General features: G+C 46.4%; 2 protein-coding genes across 6 annotated transcripts in view; one reads left to right on the forward strand and one right to left on the reverse strand.

Moving 5' to 3' along the window:
* The window catches only part of LOC117058976 (zinc finger matrin-type protein 1-like), a 32,451-nt gene extending 16,148 nt beyond the window's left edge, over window positions 1-16,303 (forward strand). For both annotated transcript variants that reach the window (XM_033170405.1, XM_033170407.1), the window contains exons 2-7: window positions 5,886-5,992; window positions 8,112-8,216; window positions 9,990-10,158; window positions 11,186-11,452; window positions 13,662-13,761; window positions 15,191-16,303. In XM_033170405.1, the coding sequence (XP_033026296.1) occupies window positions 5,886-5,992; window positions 8,112-8,216; window positions 9,990-10,158; window positions 11,186-11,452; window positions 13,662-13,761; window positions 15,191-16,010 (1,568 nt within the window). In that variant the 3' untranslated portion in view covers window positions 16,011-16,303. The remainder of the gene's footprint in view (window positions 1-5,885; window positions 5,993-8,111; window positions 8,217-9,989; window positions 10,159-11,185; window positions 11,453-13,661; window positions 13,762-15,190) is intronic.
* A 1,357-nt stretch (window positions 16,304-17,660) lies between these two features.
* The window catches only part of LOC117059464 (transcription initiation factor TFIID subunit 1), a 43,634-nt gene continuing 40,113 nt past the window's right edge, over window positions 17,661-21,181 (reverse strand). For all 4 annotated transcript variants that reach the window (XM_033171228.1, XM_033171229.1, XM_033171227.1 and 1 more), the window contains 2 exons: window positions 19,253-19,430; window positions 17,661-17,959 (listed from right to left, as the gene is read on the reverse strand). In XM_033171228.1, the coding sequence (XP_033027119.1) occupies window positions 17,740-17,959; window positions 19,253-19,430 (398 nt within the window). In that variant the 3' untranslated portion in view covers window positions 17,661-17,739. The remainder of the gene's footprint in view (window positions 17,960-19,252; window positions 19,431-21,181) is intronic.

Here is a 21,181-nt window from a genome sequence, read left to right on the forward strand (position 1 = left end):
TGGAGCTAGTAGATTGAGTTGGCATTCAGCTGTTTCTGTGCTACAAGTTATCTTTTTGTACTTTGCCGCCTGGGTAAGGAGGAATGTTTTTGCCTGGTGTCTAAAGACATGTAATAATGGTGCCAGGCGAGCCAGTGTGGTGTAGTGGTTAAGAGCGGTAGCCTTATAATCTGGTGAACCGGGTTCGCGTCTCCGCTCCTCCACATGCAGCTGCTGGGTGACCTTGGGCTAGTCACACTTCTTTGAAGTCTCTCAGCCCCACTCACCTCACAGGGTGTTTGTTGTGGGGGAGGAAGGGAAAGGAGAATGTTAGCCGCTTTGAGACTCCTTTGGGTAGTGATCAAGCGGGATATCAAATCCAAACTCTTCTTCTTCCACAATCAAGGAGCCACCACAGAAAAGGCCCTTTCACTTGTTGCTGCCCTCCAAACTGGGATGGGGGGAACGTAGAGAAGGGCCTCAAATGACAAGTGCAGGGTCCGGGTCAGTTAATATGGGCAGAGACAGTCCTTAAGGTATTGAGTTACTTGCTTTTTATTTACATCCACCTTTTGAAGATCTCCTGCAGAGAGGACACATTGCGGATCCTAACGCCCAAGGGCCACTTCATTCATTACAGTTTCCTAAATGGCAAGTTATGGTTTTTGTGACAAGGTGCCATGTGAGGTTTGCCTCTGTGCAGCTGCCAGTCATTAGTATACAGATTGAGCATCTATTCTTCTCTCTGCTTTCTGGCCTCTTTGACAAGGCAGTGCTGCTGCTGGAATATCCCAGCTGCCATGTTCTTTTCTGTATGACAGAAACTAGTGTGTCAGCTCCCCTGTCCTTCAGTGACAAAAGACCTCTGGAGCTATAATTGGTGTTTATGTTCCCTCAGCACTGCAAAGCAAGGAGAGAAGAATATATAAAAGTGGCATGGTTTTTCCTTCTGGAACTGGGTACATGCAATGGGGTGCAGAGAGAGATAAAAGGTAAAGGGACCCCTGACCATTAGGTCCAGTCATGTCCAACTCTGGAGTTGCAGCGCTCATCTCGCTTTATTGGCCAAGGGAGCCGGCGTACAGCTTCCGGGTCATGTGGCAGCATGACTAAGCCGCTTCTGGCGAACCAGAGCAGCGCACGGAAATGCCATTTACCTTCCCACTGGAGTGGTACCTATTTATCTACTTGCACTTTGACGTGCTTTCGAACTGCTAGGTGGGCAGGAGCTGGGACCGAACAACAGGAGCTCACCCCGTTGCAGGGATTCGAACCGCCGACCTTCTGATCAGCAAGCCGTAGGTTCAGTGGTTTAACCCACAGCGCCACCCACATCCCTGCAGAGAGAGATAGTTGCCCCTTATTAACCCCTGTGGGCAAATTGCACTCCATCTTGCAATTTGAGACTGTCCTTAAGCTGTTGAGTTACTTGCTTTTTATTCACATCCACCTTTTGAAGATCTCCTGCAGACTGTTGGTATTTTGGAGCAGGCATTCAGGCACACACCAGAAATTTAGCTTTGCTCAATTAAATTGGATTAAGATGTTCCTCTGCAACCAGGCCTTGGGCTGATTAATATTCCATGGGCTTTTGAATGCTGGGTATGTTTAGCCTGGAGAAGAGAAGGTTAAGGGGTGTTATGATAGCCATGTTCAAATATATCAAAGGATGTCATATAGAGGAGGGAGAAAGGTTGTTTTCTGCTGCTCCAGAGAAGCGGACACGGGGCAATGGATACAAACTACAAGAAAGAAGATACCACCTAAACATTAGGAAGAACTTCCTGACAGTAAGAGCTGTCCGACAGTGGAATTTGCTGCCAAGGATTGTGGTGGAGTCTCCTTCTTTGGAGGTCATTAAGCGGAGGCTTGACAGCCATCTGTCAGGAATGCTTTGATGGTGCTTCCTGCTTGGCAGGGGGTTGGACTGGATGGCCCTTGTGGTCTCTTCCAACTCTATGATTCTATGATTCTATGAATGTGTTTGTGGGAGTGGAAGTTGCTGTTCTGCTATTTATTTGTGCTTGTATTTTTATCTTGTGAACTGCCCTGAGATCTTTGGGTGAAGTGCGGCATATAAAATCAATGAATCAATCATTCAAGCACTCTGTTGCCCCAATTGCAACGAATCCACTTTAAGTTGCGGTTTTTGCAGCTAGGAAACTGATGGGGAAATGCACTGAAAAGCGTGGGATAAACAAATGATTATTAGGAAGAAGTAAAACCACCATGCAAGCAAGCTGGGATGAATTCAGGATGAATTCTCTTTGTCATTTAACCTCCCTGCAAGCAAATCAGAACAAATATTCAGTCAAGACTAGCCTCTATATAGCTTTGTGCAAGCAAATTAGGATGCTCAATAAACAGACCATCTGGAGGAGCCCTGAATCTATGCATGATTCTTTATTAAGCTAATTTGTAAACAAGTCAGTAGAGACGTGGAAATGATTCAGCTTCAGGTAATAATCAAGACCGAGCCAGACATTTAATGTATATATGTGTACCTGTCTGAACATTCCAGTCATAAACCCTAGCATTAATCCATTTTAAAAATATAAACACACAGGTCTGTAACTAACCTGGTATCAATGGCAAAGAACAAAAGATTTGCAACTCATTGCAGCAGTGTTAAAAAACAACAGTACACACTTAATATTAGAATACCACATGTTACAAAACTAGATAAGCCTGTGGCCCCATTAACAGTTAAGTTATAGCAGTAAAAATTTCAGGAGCATTTTACACACTTTTGGTGTATAACTAGGGGTCATTTTCTCAGAGGCTCGTTTTTTTAGAAATATTTCTTTGACCTCACGATTATGAGAAGTAGCGTATGAACTGAACCTTGAAAGACTCGGAAAGTGAAGTAGAAATCCATAATCCTTGCAAAATTTAACTTGTGAGTTTGGAGGATAAAATGACACTTATTTTTATTACAGTTACACAGAGTTTTTCAGACAGTTTTCAGACAGTGGCCTCGTATTATAAAAATAGAGGCATAAGCTGGGGACACTGTTATATAGTGGTTCCGCTCCTTTCTCCGGGACCTTGTCCAGAAAGTGGTGGTAGGGGATGAGTGTTCAGACCCCTGGGCTCTCACTTGTGGGGTACCTCTGGGTTCTGTCCTCTCGCCCATGCTTTTCAACATCTACATGTAGCCACTGGGAGAGATCATCAGGGGGTTTGGGCTGGGAGTTCATCAGTATGTGGATGATACCCAGCTCTACCTCTCTTTCAAATCAGAACCAGTGAAGGCGGTGAAGGTCCTGTGTGAGTGTCTGGAGGTGGTTGGAGGATGGATGGCAACTAACAGATTGAGGTTGAATCCTGACAAGACAGGAGTACTGTTTTGGGGGGACAGGAGGCGGGCAGGTGTGGAGGACTCCCTGGTCCTGAATGGGGTAACCGTGCCCCTGAAGGACCAGGTGCGCAGCCTGGGAGTCATTTTGGACTCACAGCTGTCCATGGAGGCACAGGTTAATTCTGTATCCAGGGCAGCTGTCTGCCAGCTCCATTTGGTACACAGGCTAAGACCCTACCTGCCCGCGGACTGTCTCGCCAGAGTGGTGCATGCTCTAGTTATCTCTCGCTTGGATTACTGCAATGCGCTCTGTGTGGGGCTACCTTTGAAGGTGACCCGGAAACTACAACTAATCCAGAATGCGGCAGCTAGACTGGTGACTGGGAGCGGCCGCTGAGACGACATAACACTGGTCTTGAAAGATCTACATTGGCTCCCAGTACATTTCCAAGCACAATTCAAAATGTTGTTGCTGACCTTTAAAGTCCGAAACAGCCTTGTCCCAGTAGGCCTATACTTGAAGGAGCGTGTCCACCCTCATCGTTCTGCCCGGACACTGAGGTCCAGTGCCGAGGGCCTTCCGGCGGTTCCCTCAGTACGAGAAGCCAAGTTACAGGGAACCAGGCAGAGGGCCTTCTTGGTAGTGGCACCCGCCCTGTGGAACGCCCTCCCACCAGATGTCAAAGAGAAAAACAACTGCCTGACTTTTAGAAGACATCTGAAGGCAGCCCTGTTTAGGGAGGCTTTTAATGTTTAATAGATTGTTGCATTTTAATGTTCTGTTGGAAGCCGCAGAGTGGCTAGGGAAACCCAGCCAGATGGGCGGGGTATAAATATATTATTATTATTATTATTATTATTATTATTATTATTATTATTATTATTATTATTATTTAATCAGGGATATCTCGGTGTGTAAGTGGCAGGCTTCTTTGACCCTTGGTGATTCAGTCCCTGCGCCAGGCTCTTCTCTCCAGAGTGGGAGGGCAGGAGGAGCTGCCTGATGGACTCTGGGACTGGTCGATGGAAAAGGAGCCAACTTACAGAAGCTGCCATTCTGTTAATCAGCAGCATCTTCTGACTTAGGGTTTGCTGAATGGTTAGAACAGAAAACCCCCGCCAAAAACATGAATAGCTTGCCTTGATAATGCCCCACTTTTCACACTATCTTGACTTCATTCTGGCTGCTGAGCTCTCCGTGTCTGTGGTTAAGTTTCCAAACATGAAATCAAGTTTTCTTTCCACGTTCCCCACTAATTCTGTCTTCCCGTGTGTGTGTGTGTGTGTGTTAATTTTTCATCCTTTCCCCAGTGCTTTGAAAATGGACCACTTCATGCACATCATAGCCTGATCTTCTCATAGTACGAGGTGGAAGGCAGTCCACTGTCATACAAATAACAAATCCTTTCACCAGCACAGTCTGCATTACAAGTGGGGGGCCATTTTAGGCATGCCCAGTTAACATGCGGTCGCCAACGTATGGGTCCTTTTGGACCCAGAAGAAGGCAAAACAGGGGTGGGCGTGCTTATATGCACTCTGCCAACATGCGTGGGGTCCGGGGACCAGGAACGGAACCCCTGCACTAAATGTTCACCACCTGTATTATGACTAAACCTCCACCCATTAACTTCACTGGGTCTACTCTTAGTGGTATCTAATCCCTTATGATTGCTTTGGGAAATACCAGTAGCACACCAGTGTTTTCCACAGCAAACACCTGACATGTAGACACTTCAGATAAGTGTACATGCTTCTTTACATCACTTTTCACATATCTAAGTATCACCTGTTTCCCCACCCCTAGCAGCTGTAATGAGTGAAACTGGTTTAATTCAGTCTCCTCCATTGGGACAAGAGTTGCCTGTATCGCAAAATCTGCCACAGACCTCCAAGGTCCAGTTCAGATGGTCCTCGAGAAGCAGGAATCCTTACTGTGCTTGAACTTTGTCCACAACACCCAAGGGCCACTTAATTTATTACAATTTCCTAAATGCCAAAAGTGATGGGTTTTGTAGCATAAGGTTTGTCCTCTCTGCAGCTGCCCGCCTTTATTAACCCCTGAGGCTGTGCTGACCTGTAAGGAAAGTAGAACCTACAAAACCCACAACCAGACAATACCAATTAAGACACACCAAAATCTCACAAAACAATGCCCAAACTTTGGAGTTCTGTGTATCTCTTTATCGAGCTAGATGCTTCGCAGAACAGGGGTTGGAGGATTAAGTAGAAAAATAGAAAAAGAAAAAAAAATAGGCTGGATGTTACAGCCCTGGTGTTATAGGAATTAGGCTAGGACTGTTTCGAGGTGGACACTATTTTGCCAGTTGGATTAACACGCAGACCAACACATTTGGTTAAAGTGGGTTTGTCACTTGTGCACGCACACCCTCAAAAGAACAAAAGCAACCCGGACTTTTTGTAGGAAGAAAAGTGAGGGATAACAATTCCTTGATAAGACTTAACTTATGTGCAAACAAATCATGATGGATGCCCAGTAAATAGGTCCCTCAGTTCCAAGATCAAAATTGTGGGCTGCTAAACGCTAAAGGTAATCGGATCACGACTCTGCTTTATTGACTGCTATATCCTTAATCGTTCATTTAGATGATACTTTGGATGAAGTGACAAGGAAAGAACTGTGCACAGACACCTTCTGCAAAGTTTGCGGAGCTGTACTGCAGTTTGAATCGCAAAGGGCTGCACACTATGAGGTAAGCTTTCGGAGCGGGATATGTCAGTTGTTGGGACCCAGGTGGCGCTGTGGCTTAAACCACTGTGCCTAGGACTTGCTGATTAGAAGGTCGGCAGTTCGAATCCCCGTGACGGGGTGAGCTCCCGTTGCTCGGTCCTAGCTCTCCTGCCCACCTAGCAGTTTGAAAGCACGTCAAAGTGCAAGTAGATAAATAGGGACCGCTCCGGTGGGAAGGTAAACAACGTTTCCGTGCACTGCTCTGGTTCGCCAGAAGCGGCTTTGTCATGCTGGCCACATGACCCAGAAGCTGTACGCCGGCTCCCTCGGCCAGTAACGCGAGATGAGCGCCGCAACTCCAGAGTTGGACATGACTGGACCTAATGGTCAGGGGTCCCTTTACCTTTATGTCAGTTGTGTTTCCAGCACCCCCCACCCTTAACCCCTAGCAAAGGACGTTTCAGTGTTTGCCAGTACAGTGGTGCCCCGCTAGACGAAAATAATTTGTTCTGTGAAAATTTTCGTCTAGTGGGTTTTTCGTCTAGCGAAGCGGCAATGACAGCCGCGCTTTCGTTAGACAGAAAAAAAAGGACGCAAAATTTTTGTCTTGCGAGGCAGCCCCATAGACTTTTTCGTGTTGCGGGGCAGCCTCCCGCTAGACGAATGCCTTCGTCTAGCGAGTTTTTCGTCTTGCGAGGCATTCGTCTAGCGGGGCACCACTGTACAGGCTCAATTCTCTTGGGAGGAAAGACCACTAGAGAACTGTAGCATTTTTAGAATATCTGTTTGTTTATAAATATTCAAACTGAGTAGGCAGACACCCAGACATAGAGTGTTGCACTTTGAAACAGTTCATTTATTTTATTTATTTTATTAAATTTGTTAAGTTGCTTTTATCTTGCCCAGGGCAGCCCAAAGCAACTTACAAACAAACAACAAACAAAGATGATAGATAGATACATAGATAGATACATAGATAGAGTAAAACCAAGGGGTTTTCTCCAAAAATAGGCAGCATATGGGGGGGGGGCTGTCTCCTCAAAGCCACTTGCAAAAACTCAGACCTGTCTCTGTGGGTTGCGATCCAAGTCATGCTCACAAAAACCCTACTTCGCCATGGGCTGGCAAGTCTTAAGAATCCCCATGAGCTTGTAATCACCAGCCAAATTTGTTCATTGAAGAGACCAGTTCCAGCCATCTGTGCCCTTTGAAGAAATATCTTTACCCATTGGGAAAAGATCAAGTAACAGGTTACATCATCGCCTGACAGCCGTAACAATATTATCCCATGTAAGATGCATATTCATGCTGTCCTGCATTACAGTTGCTTCTCCTAGCCCTGAACACATGTTAATTTAGGGCCACGGTTATTAATTTTCCTGAGGCGCACACCCCAACCCAAGTAAAATACTTGTCTTGTTTCATTGCTAATAACATTGTTTTGGCCAGTGAAATCAACATACTAAAGGCGTGGTATCCCTTTTTCTTTATCCCGCGCCACTTTGTTTTAATCCCTTCTCTAAGCCAGCTTGTGAAAGTTTTCCCCTGAGCATTTTAGCATCAGCTGCTGCGGGCGTTGTGAGACAAGTAGCCTCTGAACTGTCTGTGTTGCCACGCTCCCTTCTCATTGTCCTGCCTGGACACTCGAGCCTCTGCAGACACATTGCCTGAGGAAGCCCTGCACCAAACAAGACAAGAAAGGTGCAGGAGCTGTGCTAGGCCACTGAAGAGCTCTTCTGTGGCTCCCATTCATTCTGATGGGGCTCATACAGAATAGCTTCTGTAAGGAGAGTTGCGTGCCGCCCTGCATCCCAGCCAGCCATGCCTTGGCCACTGTTGGGATGCGAAGAAGAAACACCCTAGGTAGTGGTCAGGCTGGCAGAGGAGGAAACAGTCTCTTAAGTATCTGGGGTCAAACTATTTAATGTTTTAGAGGTAACCGCAAGCACTTTAAACTGGCAAGCAATTGCTGCTGTTGTGAAATGGGGACAATATTCTCTCATGGCTAAGGAATTCTCCAAACATTGCAGTTCCCCAGGTTTTTTCCCCCCAAAGCTATATTCCAGGCTCCTTACTCCTTTTATCTCAAAAGAGAATCCCAAGGTGCATCCTGATATAAAACCAATCCTTATGTTTTCCAGGGCAAAAGGCATGCTCAGAAAGTCCGGCTTTACTTACAGATGCACAGTGAACAAAAAGATGGGCAGGAGCCCAGCAAACAGAAGTTACAGTACGTGAATTTCCAGGTAATGTTATCTCATCCTCAGCATAAGCCTGGCAGGCATCAGAGATTGGGCCGGCAGCCAGTTTGGGGGAGACTGTGGCCACCCTCCCCCTGTGCCTGATGCCATCAGAAATGGGAAATTTCAAGCTGTGGCTAAAGTGAAGAAGAGCCAGGAGCATGTCGTGCCGTGCATGGCAAAAAGGCAAAGGTACCTGTAAGGTCCGTGGGGTGGTTGCTCGCGAGTAACCAGGCAAGACTCCGACCTGTCTTTTTACAGGTTTATTGTGCATACTATTTACAGTGCAGAGCTACAAGTATTGTATTTTTCACTACATAAAATGCACTTTTTTCCTCCTAAAAAGTAAGGGGAAATGTCTGTGCGTCTTATGTAGCGAATGCATGGTCCCTGGAGCCGAATTGCCTGGGAGCCAAAAGCAGATCGTGCTTTTTTTTTTACAAAGAGAGAAGGGGGTGTTGAAAGGAAGCCGCTGAACAGCTGTGCAGCAAGTGATCAGGGAGAGAGATAAGGCTCCCTTTCCAGCCCCGCCCCTTTGCCCAGCCCTCCATTGTTGAATGCAGAGGGAGGCTGTTTGTTTCTCCAGCGACATGTGACTGGCTGATTAGATTATCTGTCAGGAAACTAGAAATGGCTGTAGGACTAGAAGCTGCAGAACTGTGAGTTGAACCCCATAAAAATGGGGCTTTTCCTCTTTGAAAAAGAAGCTGCACCACTGAGCTGATCCTCAAAAAAACAGGGCTTTCCCCCTTTCCTCCTCTAAATACTAGGTGCGCCTTATGTTCAGGTGCATCTTATGGAGCGAAAAATACGATACATGTCTGTATCAGTCACTCACAGAATCCGGGAGTGGCCCCTTCCGGCTGTGACCCCAACCTAAGAGTTTTGGTATCCGAAATCTCCACCTCCCCTCCTTACGTTTCACCCCTCTGCGCACTTGGGGCGCCAGAAATGGCGTGTCTCCCTCCTCGCCCGCTGAGCAAGGGGAGTGCAAGGTCTCTCCAACATCCCCAGAGCCTCTGCTCTCCAGACCCAGAGCTGCCTGCCCCTCCCCACTGGAGACATCGCTGCGGAGAGGAGGTGCTGCTGTTCAGAGGGGGCCGGGGCTCTCTGTAGCATCCCGAGAGCCCTTCCACCACCCTGCGCTGAGCCGGGGACAGTTCCCTGACAGTACCAAATTCAAGAAGTGCCAATGTTTTTGGTGCAAAGAAAGAATCATGTGCATACTTAGAGAGTGTGTTCCCGATTATTCCTTTGAATCAAAAGCTTGGATTGCAGGGAGCTTTGCAATGCAAATAATCCTTGCCAAGGGTGGCATCTGCCGCCCAAAGGGAGCTTGTTGCTCACCTGACGTCATGGTGGAATCAGGTGATTGGCAAGTGGGTGTCCCTAGCCACCTGTCAGAATGGCCCAGCGGAGCTCAGGATCCAGCCTGGAGTTACATCATGTTTTCTACCCTGCTCTATATGGCTAGTTGCTGATTAAAACCTTTTCAGACCTAGAATATGTTTTTAATTCCAAACTGTGACGTAACCCTGTTGTTGTTGTTGTTGTTGTTTGCACCATATATGCCAGTTTTTCTCCTTTTCCCTTTCTCTTTCCCACTCATTTTAATATTTGTTGGAAGCCGCCCAGAGTGGCCGGGGAGACCCAGCCAGATGGGCGGGGTACAAATAATAAATTATTATTGTTGTTGTTGTTGTTGTTATTATTCTCCTCTCAGAAATTTCCCATCGGTTTAGCACTGGTGGATTAAATGTCTTCGCGCTTTGATTTCAGATGGACCCAAATGTGGACGAAAACACCTACTGCAGGCTTTGCAACATGGTCTTCACGTCCCCAATAGTTGCTCAATCACACTACCTGGGAAAGATTCACACCAAGAAGCTGAAGCGGCTGTCGGAAGATCAGGCACAACAGCCTTTGCAGAACGCTCAGCCAGAACCTGGTGAAGACCCAATGGTTTTTAATAATAATAATAATAATAATAATAATAATAATAATAATTTTATTATTTATACCCCAACCATCTGGCTGGGTTGCCCCGGCCACTCTGTCCTCTGTCAGGGCAAAGTGGTGCAACGTTTTAGCTGAAGTGATGTGATCCAAGGCTTCAGGGAATCAGATCCATCCCATGGTGGGCAACCAAGAAATGTATAACAAGAAGAGATCTTACCAAGTCCTTTAGTCAATATTCCCAGAGAGAGGCATTGAGAAATGCCTCTCCACTCCAGTAATGTCGTTGCTCCGAGTAAAGTCCCACGCCCTCCGTCTCTCCTATCATATGTCATCCCTGCTGATCTGAGCTTTCTGCCTCTGAGCTTTCTTCTCTCCTACTCTCAATGCTCGCCGGGACCTGGGAAAGGGGTGGGGCGGGGTCTGGCATGCTTTCCAAAGACACTGAGTCTGTCAGCTGTCTCTCCCCTGGTGCTTCTTCTTCCTCCTACTCCTTTCCCAACATTTCCCAGCTTCTCCCCTCTGCAGCCTCTGAACTGTGACCTTCTGCAAACCACCGTTCTAAATCTATACTGTCTCCCTCTTCTCTGGGAAGTGTAGCGGCGAGTGGGGGGGAGGTCTCCACCATTCCTCCTCAGTCCAGTCCCTGACAGGAACAAGGAAAGCAAAATATCCCTTCTTCTTTGCTCCCTTGTTCACTTCTGCCTGTCCCCTGGTCTTTCCGCACAATGCAGAAAAGGGAAGGGAGGAAGGAGGAAGTATTGACTTAGCCCTGCCAACCAGGCGCTTGCAGGAAGCTACACCTATAGCAGCTCACAACCAAATGTATTTGTCATCCAGAGAGATAGATGCACATGGGACGAGGCATATTTGCATGTCGGGTATTCCTTCTTGATACACAAGAGCTGCAAGGAATATATTCTCTCAGCGTAACCGAAAGACTTACAGGGCCATAACCATGTCTTCCCTGGCTGCTTTGTTGGGAGAGCTGACCTTCCTTCCTTGCACTTATTTCCCAGGTCCCTCTGCGGTTCCATCTCTGCCGGAGCCATCTGTTGAAAACGCCTTGCAGGACACTGATGTGAAAGACCCGCCGCCATCCTGTAAAACCACGTTGGATCTAGACGATCCAGATAAATTCTGCAAGCTTTGCTCGGCGCCCTTCAACAACCCGCTTATGGCCCACCAGCACTACGTGGGCAAGAAGCACAAAAGGAACGAAGTGCGCAAGAAGCTGGTGACCGAGATGGGATCTGAGGCCGTTCCTGTGGAATCCCAAGCCAATGGTAAGCAGGCGACACACCATCAGTGCTGTCAAGTATCCCGTTTTCCCTGGGATTCTCCCTTATTTCAAGCAGTTTCCTGCTGCTCTCCCTTATTTTTTATTTCCCTTAAATTTCCCGTTTTTAATGGAAGCAGTTCCTCTCCTGCTGGCCAGGGACTGGGTGGGAAGACCTTGCCTACTTGGAGAGAAAAGCCTCAGCCCTCAAAGCAAGTGGGAGCTGTTTCCCGTGCTTACAGGGGGGTGTATTCCTCCCCCTGCATCAGCCCCTATCTGTTGCCGCCGAGCCCCTCAGCCGGCCAATAGGGTTAGCTGGCAGGCGGAGCCTGGCTGCCTTTGAGCAGCTGCTGCTTCCTGTCCTGTTTTGATGGGATCAGACAAGAAGACGATGGGGCTCCATTGCATGGAGCACATGGTTGCCTTCCTCTTTGCTCCGCTCCGAGCCCGAGCCCACTTGGAGTTTACATTGCTGCTCCACCCACTTTTGCTTCTGGCTCCGCCCACCACTGACATGTGACTGTCCCCAGGATAGGTGAGACTGCTGATCCCTTATTTTCAAATCCGAAACTTGACAGCTATGCACACCATCCATTTTCGTGGCTCAAGTCAGAACCAAGCTGCATGGTCAGCAGACTCGTGGGTCTTAGTGGCTGTTGCTGCAGCATTTGAGGCAGAGGGGATTCCATGTTTTCTTGGAATGCTTCCCTGTATTAAAAATAATAATAATTCTCTGAACGCGTGACACTGCATCCAGCTGTCAGATAGCGGAAGACTTTTTCCAGGAACTGGCGGGCAGAGAGATATGGCACAAGGAATTGGGACACGTTTTGGGCATGCCCTGGGGCCATTTTAATTGTAATCTGTTTAACCTGCAGCCCTCTGTTCTTTTAACAGTTGGAGTGGGCAAGTATATATGCAGCATCAGTCTCACATCCATAGAAATGTACCAGCTCCCCTTACATGCAATCAGAAATTACCCATTCCAGAAAAAAAGATCCATGATATAATTGTGTGCTCGTTTATCAACATTTTAAGCTGTATGGTGCCAGGCACTTGAGAAATGCGTGATTTCCCCCCACAACTGCTGCTTTGACAATCATTAGTGAACCTCCGGGGCGAAGTCAGTCACTCTGTTAGCCACATGAAAGTGACCTCCTTTAGGTGTGCAAGAGATTCCTGGACTGCCCAGATGACAAGACACGCCCCCCCAGCCACGCAGATGTGGCCCAAGGGAAAGCACAGCAATATGTTTGGCACCAGTTTGGCTGCAGGAGTTGCCGGAAGGAGGCATACAAGGTGCCATCTTAACCACCTTATGGGTTCCACTCTGAATTTGTGTAGGGTTTACTGACCAGGGGTCAGCAAACTTTTTCAGCAGGGGTCCGGTCCACTGTCCCTCAGATCTTGTGGGGGGCCGGACTATTTTTTTTTGGGGGGGATGAATGAATTCCTATGCCCCGCAAATGACCCAGAGATGCATTTTAAATAAAAGCACACATTCTACTCATGTAAAAAACACGCTGATTCCTGGACTGCCCACGGGCCGGATTGAGAAGGCGATTGGGCCCAATCCAGCCCCAGGCCTTGGTTTGCCTACCCATGGTTTACTCTTTAGCCTTTTCTTCTCCCGAGGATATCTCACAAGGCAGTGGAGTTTAGGATCAGAATTTTCCTTCTCCTAGATGGATTACCTTCCCAGGTTGATGAGCCCCATTTGCCCCTCACTTCCCTCTGCAGCACATGCAGAAACCGCCGTCTTGACCCACGATTGTTCTGCCTTGGCAGCAGGGGAAGACCTAGTTCACCAAGGGTTTCAGTGCAATTGTGAATTTTGTAATTCTACACACAGATAGTGGAAAGCTCCCCCCCCCCCCCGCTCCGGAACTGACAGGCAGAGAGAGAAGGCACAAGGAATTTGGACACGTTTTGGGCATGCCCTGGGGGTCATTTTCACTGCAATCTGTTTAACCTGCAGCCTTATGTTCTTTCCTCCCCCCCAAAAAAAAATGACCACGAACTTTTGAATTTTATTGACATGGATGCTACATTTATGTTGTATTTTATGCTGTTTTTAAGCTGTCTTTTAAGTCGCTTTTAAATCAATGTTTTTATATTTGCTGTTGGCCGACCTGAGCCCAGTTTTTAAATCTGGAAGGGCGGGGTATAAATAAAATTATTAATTATTATTATTATTATTATTATTATTACGTTAGCAGTTGGAGTGGGCAAGTACATATGCCCCATATGCAGCATCAGCCTCACATCGATAGAAATGTACCAGTCGCACATGCAAGGAAATAAGCATCAGATAAAGTAAGTGTTTTCCCAGCTGTGCATTTCTCTCTCTCTCTCCCCACCCCCACCCCCCAGAACTAGACTGACAGATCAGTGTGGGAAGTGTGTGCTAATGTTTGCAGTGGAGCCTCACAAAGACTGGGGGGGGGGGTGATCTCTGTGCAGCCCTTCATCCGGGTTCTGTACCTGCACAGCTTTCTCTTAGAAGGCAGAGGAGAAGAGAGTTTTCTTCTCTTGCAAATGCCTTGCTGCTCAGTTCTCTTCTGGCAGCAGCAAAAGGCAGTGCTAAAAATAACCACAGCATGGATGGATGGATGGATGGATGGATAGATAGATAAGGTATCTAAAAAGCATATTAATGTAGGCAAGTGAGCCTCACTGGAGAGCATGTTCCATCACTTTTATACACCAGTAAAAAAAAATGTTTTTCAGTCATGCTTTTGGCTTTAATTTTGAGAGTTTCAGATACAGTGGTGCCCCGCTAGACGAATGCCTCGCTAGACGAAAAACTCGCTAGACGAATGGCATTCGCTAGCGGAAGGCTGCCCTGCAAGACGAAAAAGTCTATGGGGCTCCCTCGCAAAACCTCCGCGCTGCATTGTCGCTTCGCTAGACGAAAAATTCGCTCTACGAAGACACTCGTAGAACAAATTATTTTCGTCTAGTGGGGCACCACTGTAATTGTGGTCTCCTTTAGTGGGTGGGGTGGAGGAGACTACTTTTTACATATAGGAATGTTTTTAGCTTTCATATTCATTTAGTTTGTATTGGTTGAACATTTGTATTGCATCGCAAGTCACTTGTGAGCTCACTTGTTGTAAAGAGAAGTGGCTAATAACTGAAAAGGTCCTACTTCTGTTCAAATGGCTGGGGCACGGTCGGGAAGGGATTCTCAGGACAGGGTAGTAGCAGGAAAAGTGGAAGAGCAGCTCTTTGGTGTGCTTCTGAGTGAGTGGCTTTTCATTAGTGTACCCGAATGAGATATAGGAAGACCCTTTGCCCCCCGAGGAAGACCTTTGATCAAAATATGTTGGGAAGTCTTTGCAGAAAAGCCTTGAGGCCTACTTCTTCCATCAAATTATATCTCAGGAGTGCAGGATCAAGTACATCCTCTCTTAATTCAGCTCCTGAATAAGTCTGCATGTACTGGGAAGACAAAGGATTTCTTTCTCAGCAGTGTGAAATGGGCAAAAACTGATTTATCGCACATATTATGTAAAAGCTCCTTTAAATCCAGCCTTGCTTCCCAGTGAAATGTGGGTAGAATAATATTGCAGGAATCTAGGTGGTGCTAAAGTGGAACCTATAAATCATCCAGCTGACATTTTGGTCCACAGGCACTTTTTTCTTTCTGACTTCAGCCAATTTGTTTGGTTAAAAATCATGTTGTTGTCATTTTTGCTCATTCCCGCCACCCTTGTATCTCTTCCCCCTTTTATTCTTGTAGAGAAACCATGATTTCCAATCTAATAACGAACTCCAAGAAAACATACAGCTCCTTCCAAGATGAATTGGAAGATTATATTAAAGTGCAAAAAGCAAGGGGGCTGGAACCAAAGACCCACTTCAGAAAGCCAGAAGAGGAGTTCCAAATGGAAGAGTATGGTGCCGTGAATGGCAATGAATGGGGCTTTGGATTTGATCAGGAACAATTTTCCGGCGACGCTAACACACCAGACCGGTATTCTGGTATTTTCTCAGAAACATGTCCACCTTTGTATTCTGTTGGAAGCAGATTGTCCCATTGGCCGCCAGGGTCCAGAGACCTGCCAAAACTAGAAAATGCACTCGTTTCTCATCACAGCACAGGTTCCCTAGAAAAGCAGGCATCTCCATTGGCCACCTACAAAAGTGACAATTGCAACCCATCATCATCCGAATCCACTGATGGCTACAAACATCTATCTTCCAATAGTAGCTATGCCTTTCATAGGAGGAGCCAGAAGTCACCAAAGACACTCAGAAAGGAGAAAGAATGTGCACGAGAGGAAGACAGCGACCCTCGCCAACCCCTTGCGAAGTTCAAGAGAAAACAGCACTCTGAAGGAGACGCAAACTTTGGAAAGGGCGGGGAGAAGAGAAAGAGAAAGAAAGATGACGTCGACTCAAGTGCAGAGTCAAAATCGAAGCACAGTAAAGACAGAGGAAATACAGAGGGATCTTCTGAGAAGGAGAGCAGGAAGCAGAAGAAGGAGAAAAAGAAGGCAGAAGCCAGTGGACCAACAGAGGAGGAGATGTTGTGGGATGAATCCATCCTAGGATTTTGAGCTTCTCCTAATTAATTTTTGCATTCATTTAAACCATCTGTGCACTTTTATGTTTCAATTACTGATTACTCCTCTCCCCCCCCCCCTTTAAATTGCTTGTTCAGGAATAATGAATGATGGGCACAAGATCTCTCAGCAAAGCACTAGGGAAGAAGTGGAACTGAAATTTTGTTGTACTCTACAAAACATAATTAGCAATTTTCAGCACTTATCCGAAAGCGACATTTAATGCGTTATGAATTTTGTGTGCAATATTCTTTCCGGTAGCATTTAAATGCAGGTTAAAACAAAAACAAAAACAAAAAGCTATGCATTGTCTACAGTTGCAGCGATATCTGTGTTGTTGAAAGCTTTAATATGAAAGTATGGGGACGGGGAGAGGGTTTATTCCATTTCTTCTTTATAACTGTTTTCCCCTTCTAGTTCTGAAAGTATAAAATAACACATTAAACCAACAAGAGAAAATTAGTTGAATGTATCCACATGCACCCTTTACATCTCAGGTACATTTTATTTAGGTATAGTACTTAATCCTAGCCCCAACACCACATCAAAATCCCTCACAAAGGTTTGACTACAACAGGTTTCACTGTTGAAACTGGGGTGAGGACCTTGCTTTCTGTAGTGCCTCACTGCCCACTGGTGCTTTGAAGCCTCAATTTCAGGACTTCAAAGCACCACATCCCCCGATGCCATTTGTAAACTCAAGTGATTGCCCACCTTTCAAATTTGGCCCACAAGCCAGATCCTGATAGGGATCTGCATCATGGAGCCAGAAAGTTTCCCCATCTCTGGCTTAAGATGGCGATTGTCACCATCTCCAACAGGTAAGAGGTGCTTGTAAAGTTCAAGGGTGGTTTTTCTGAAAATGAAACACTATTTAAGAGTGTTCAAGGATTGGGGATTAAAACAGTCAGTTTAAAATGAGAATTAAGATACCCAGAAATTCATGCCTACTTTAAAGGCATGGAAATGGTTGAAGCAATGTTTGCCTTTACTTGTATGTCCTGTAGACAGTAAAGATGATTTCTGAAAAGCTCTCTCCTGTTTTGCTCCCATGAATGTTAGGTCCCTGTTCCCACAATGCCACCTGCAGGTCAGGCCCAAGCCCTGACCCTGCAATCACTGCAATAGAAATGTTTAATATTCAGCTATGAGTTGAAATTAATGACAATGTGAACAATAACATCCTTGCTTGGAAGCAAAAGGGTATTTTGGGGTAAAGCATGTGACACAAAAGGGTTGTGCAAGTACCGTAAGCCATTTTAAACTCCAAAGCTTACAACATTTTTCTTCAAAAATGCCAGGGATGGACAAATTAATACAATCTATCTCCAGTGCTATTTTTCTAGGGGGGGAAGGGTGTCGGAACTGAACATGAGCACTTCCCTTGTTTTCTTTGAATGGCAATGGTGCCCACCTGAGAGGTGTCAGAACTGAGTTCTGCCTGGAAAAAAACACTCGGCAAATTTACAGCATTTGCTGGCAAAATGAGACTTTTGTCATGAGTGCTTGTGTGAACAAAGAACAGCCCTCATCCAGTTGCTAGTAGTTTTTTTTATTATATATGTACACACACCCCTTTATACACAATAACAAATAATACATATTTTAAAAAATGGACCAAAGCATGTCTCCAGTTTACCAGGAGACACATTTGGATACAAACAAAAAAATCTTTACATTTGAGTCCAGGGTGCAAGTTTATCAATCCCCCCATGAAAGGGGTTCATTCATCTGAATCCAGATCACTGTCTCCTGCGATGGAATGGAAGTCTTCACTATCTTCCTCATCCTCCGACAGATGAACCTGACTTAACACACTAGGGCCACGCCTCTGGTCCTCCTCTTCTTCTTCTTCCTCTTCCGAGACCTCATAACCTCCAATGCTGCTGAAGCTAGTATCTCGGGTGTTGGATTTGGGGTCTGGTTCCTCGTAGCTGCCATAACTGGAGAAAGAGAGAAACTTCACGGTGATGCTTTTGTTACTGATCGTGCATGCCGAGCGCTTTACAGAAGAGAAACCGTACAGTGAAGGGAAACACGAAAGTGTGGCAGATTAGTGTTTACTTGATGCTTTTCTGCATGTTTCTAGCATCAGGAGTGCCGCAGGATCAGGCCAAGGGTCCGTCTAGTGCAGCAACATGTTTTCAGTGGCCTATCAGATGCCCATGAGAAGCCCGCAAGTGGGGCTTGAGGACGATAGCACCCTCCCCACCTGCAATTCTGAACAGGTATCCAGAAACAGACTGCCTCTGGCAGGAGAACAGAGACTTCTTCTGTTTTTTTGTAAAGCATCTAAGCTGGTGGCCATCTCCTCTGGTGCAGGGTTTCCCAAACTTTGGTCTCCAGCTGCTGTTGGACTACAACTCCCATCGTCCCTAGCTAGCAGGACCAGTGGTCAGGGATGATGGGAACTGTAGTCCAAAAACAGCTGGAGACCCAAACTTGGGAAACACTGCTCTGGTGCAAGCAATACCACTGTAACTCTAGCACTCGAGACTGCAACATTTGGATTGCTGTGCCGGATGCGGTTATGCGAGTGTCCCAGGCAGAAGCCCAGAGACTGAACTCTGCTCAACTTGTTTTAAAAGCCTTTTAGAGACAGAGCAAACCTTTCAAAGGCAGCTGAAACAGCAATGCATTGGTTTAAGCCTACATGGCAACAACAGTGCTCCACACTTCGTAATTTTATGTATGTTTAATAACTATTCCAAATACGTTTTAAAAGGCAAGGCAAAGCTGCGATCCTGCCCATTACTAGGCTTATGAATCACATCTACAAAAGAAGCCATGGAATGGCACCCGAGAGTTACTGCTAAAGGATTGTTCTGGTAGCATTTGGTGATGTTACTTATCTGCTTACGGCATCACAGCAATTGAAAAATGGAATTGCTCTCATTGTTTTAGCTGCTGCGTTTTCTGATGGTTTTGGTTGGGGGGTTTTGCTGGGCTTTCTCCCGCTATGCAATTTCCCTCCCCAACCCCTGCCAGGATTTTAGAGTTTTAAATGTGAAATGCATTCAGCATTTTCTTGTTTGAGCAGCCGGTCCAGAGAACTTGGTTGGTTGGATGGCACAGAAGTGCAATAAGTCAGTCAACAGAAGAGCAATAAAGAGCAGAGAGACGCAGGCCGTGTAAGCATTTGCATGAGAGTTGTTTGAACTGGGCACTGCCACCCTGCATCCGTGAGAGCCAAGCACTTGCTTACCGCCTCCAACAGCACACTTGTCTATGGTTACCTGGCATTGCTGTCTTCCAGGGCGTGCGATGTCTCTCCTCCAGCTCCCTCGTAGGACATCATGCTCTCTTCGTTATCCATGCCCATTCGTGTATTCTCCTGGAGAACGTGAGGCTGTTTGGGTCTCACGGCACTGGACTCCACGTCGGAATCGCTTCCGCTTTCACTGAGCTGAATAGCTGGGCAGAAAAACATTGCAGTTACCCGAGCATGATCTCCACAACAGCATATCTCGGTAGTTTAGCATTCTGGCTAAGTCGCAGTTCAAAAACACACTGCAACTCAACAAGGTAACTAGGGCTGGGCGATTATGCATCAATATATCACCCCAAACTGGTTCAAAGTCCACATCATGGTACTGGTTTCCTAAGATTTGACATGGCAACATATCGCAAATCACAATGTGTGTTTGCGCTATGTAAAAGAATCACGCTGTGGGGGAAACCGTGAAGCTTCTTTCCTACTATCTCCCATTCTGCTTGTGTGCATGCGAGAGTCTGTGTTTTCTTCCTTTTTCTTCCCTGCCACCCAGCCCACTGGCAGAAGAAAATAAGTGTTTCTGTTTTTACTTTCTGGTGTTTACATTGTCGTTTCCCCCTAAATGGCACCATATTTTAGGGGAAATGTGCTAATTTAAAAAAAAATCTGTACTATAAAGTAACAGTTGTAACAATACGTTAAACAAGCAGTTGCCGGGACATGGCCCCGTCTGCCTCTACATAGTTCCATCCTTAGTTCAGATACCATGATATGTTGCGATGTTTAGCTGGTGTTATATCACGATGTCAAAAACCAGCCATTGCCCAGCCCTAAAGTCGACCACCAGCAGAGTTAAGTGCCATATGGTAAACCGGGAGTGAGGAAGTTTTTTCTTCTTTTTTTCTGCAGCCTAGAAGCCACTCACTCAGAGCCAGTCTTCTGGGGTCCGCGTGCCAGCATGAATCTTTGAGCATACTAACTTTTTGCCACGTTATGTCATTTGCATCCTAAGGCTTTCCCAAAATGCAAGCTGCTCAGCAGGGGAAGGAAACGGCTTTATTATGCACCTTTAGACGTCTGGCAAAAACGTTCCTCTTTAGCCAGGTCTTTTGCAGACTGAAATCCAAAGCCCTTTAAAAATGTGTCGGGGAGAGTTATTGGGGTGGGTCTTGTTTTTATTATGTATTTGTGTTTTTATATTGTGAGTTGCCCCAAGACATGTGGGTATAGGGTGGTATACTAATTTAGGGACCCAGGTGGCGCTGTGGGTTAAACCACAGAGTCTAGAGCTTTGCTTATCAGAAGGTTGGCGGTTCGAATCCCTGCCACGGGGTGAGCTCCCGTTGCTCGATCCCTTCTCCTGCCCACCTAGCATTTCGAAAGCACGTCAAAGTGCAAGTAGATAAATAGGGACCGCTCCAGCGGGAAGGTAAATGGCGTTTCCGTGCGCTGCTCTGGTTCGCCAGAAGCGGCTTTGTCATGCTGGCCACATGACCCGGAAGCTGTCTGCAGACAAACGCCAGCTCCCTCAGCCTATGGAGTGAGATGAGCGATGCAACCCCAGAGTCGGACACGACTGGACCTGATGGTCAGGGGTCCCTTTACCTTTCCAAATTTAATTAATAATAATAAGACAAAGGCTATATTCCCATGAAGGAAAGTGGTAGGGAAGTAGATACTGGCAACCGACAGAACCAAAGCTGAAAGGTTTTTTTGGGGGGGGGGCACTTCCATCCTTCCACATGTCATTTCAGTCAACTTTCCTCTAAGCTCTTCCCCAGCCCCCACTGCATAACCGTTGACCCCCTTTTCTACTTTCCCTCCCTAAACCTAGTTGTCATGTAGCAAGGACAATTTTCAGGGAGCATTATCCCTCCCCTCCTTTCTCTCTCTCTCTCTCTCTCCCCCCCCCCCCCCCGCTGCACCAGCACAGCAATTAGGCTCAGGATAT

This window comes from Lacerta agilis, chromosome 14, assembly GCF_009819535.1.
Source record: "Lacerta agilis isolate rLacAgi1 chromosome 14, rLacAgi1.pri, whole genome shotgun sequence".
Classification (NCBI taxonomy): domain Eukaryota; kingdom Metazoa; phylum Chordata; class Lepidosauria; order Squamata; family Lacertidae; genus Lacerta; species Lacerta agilis.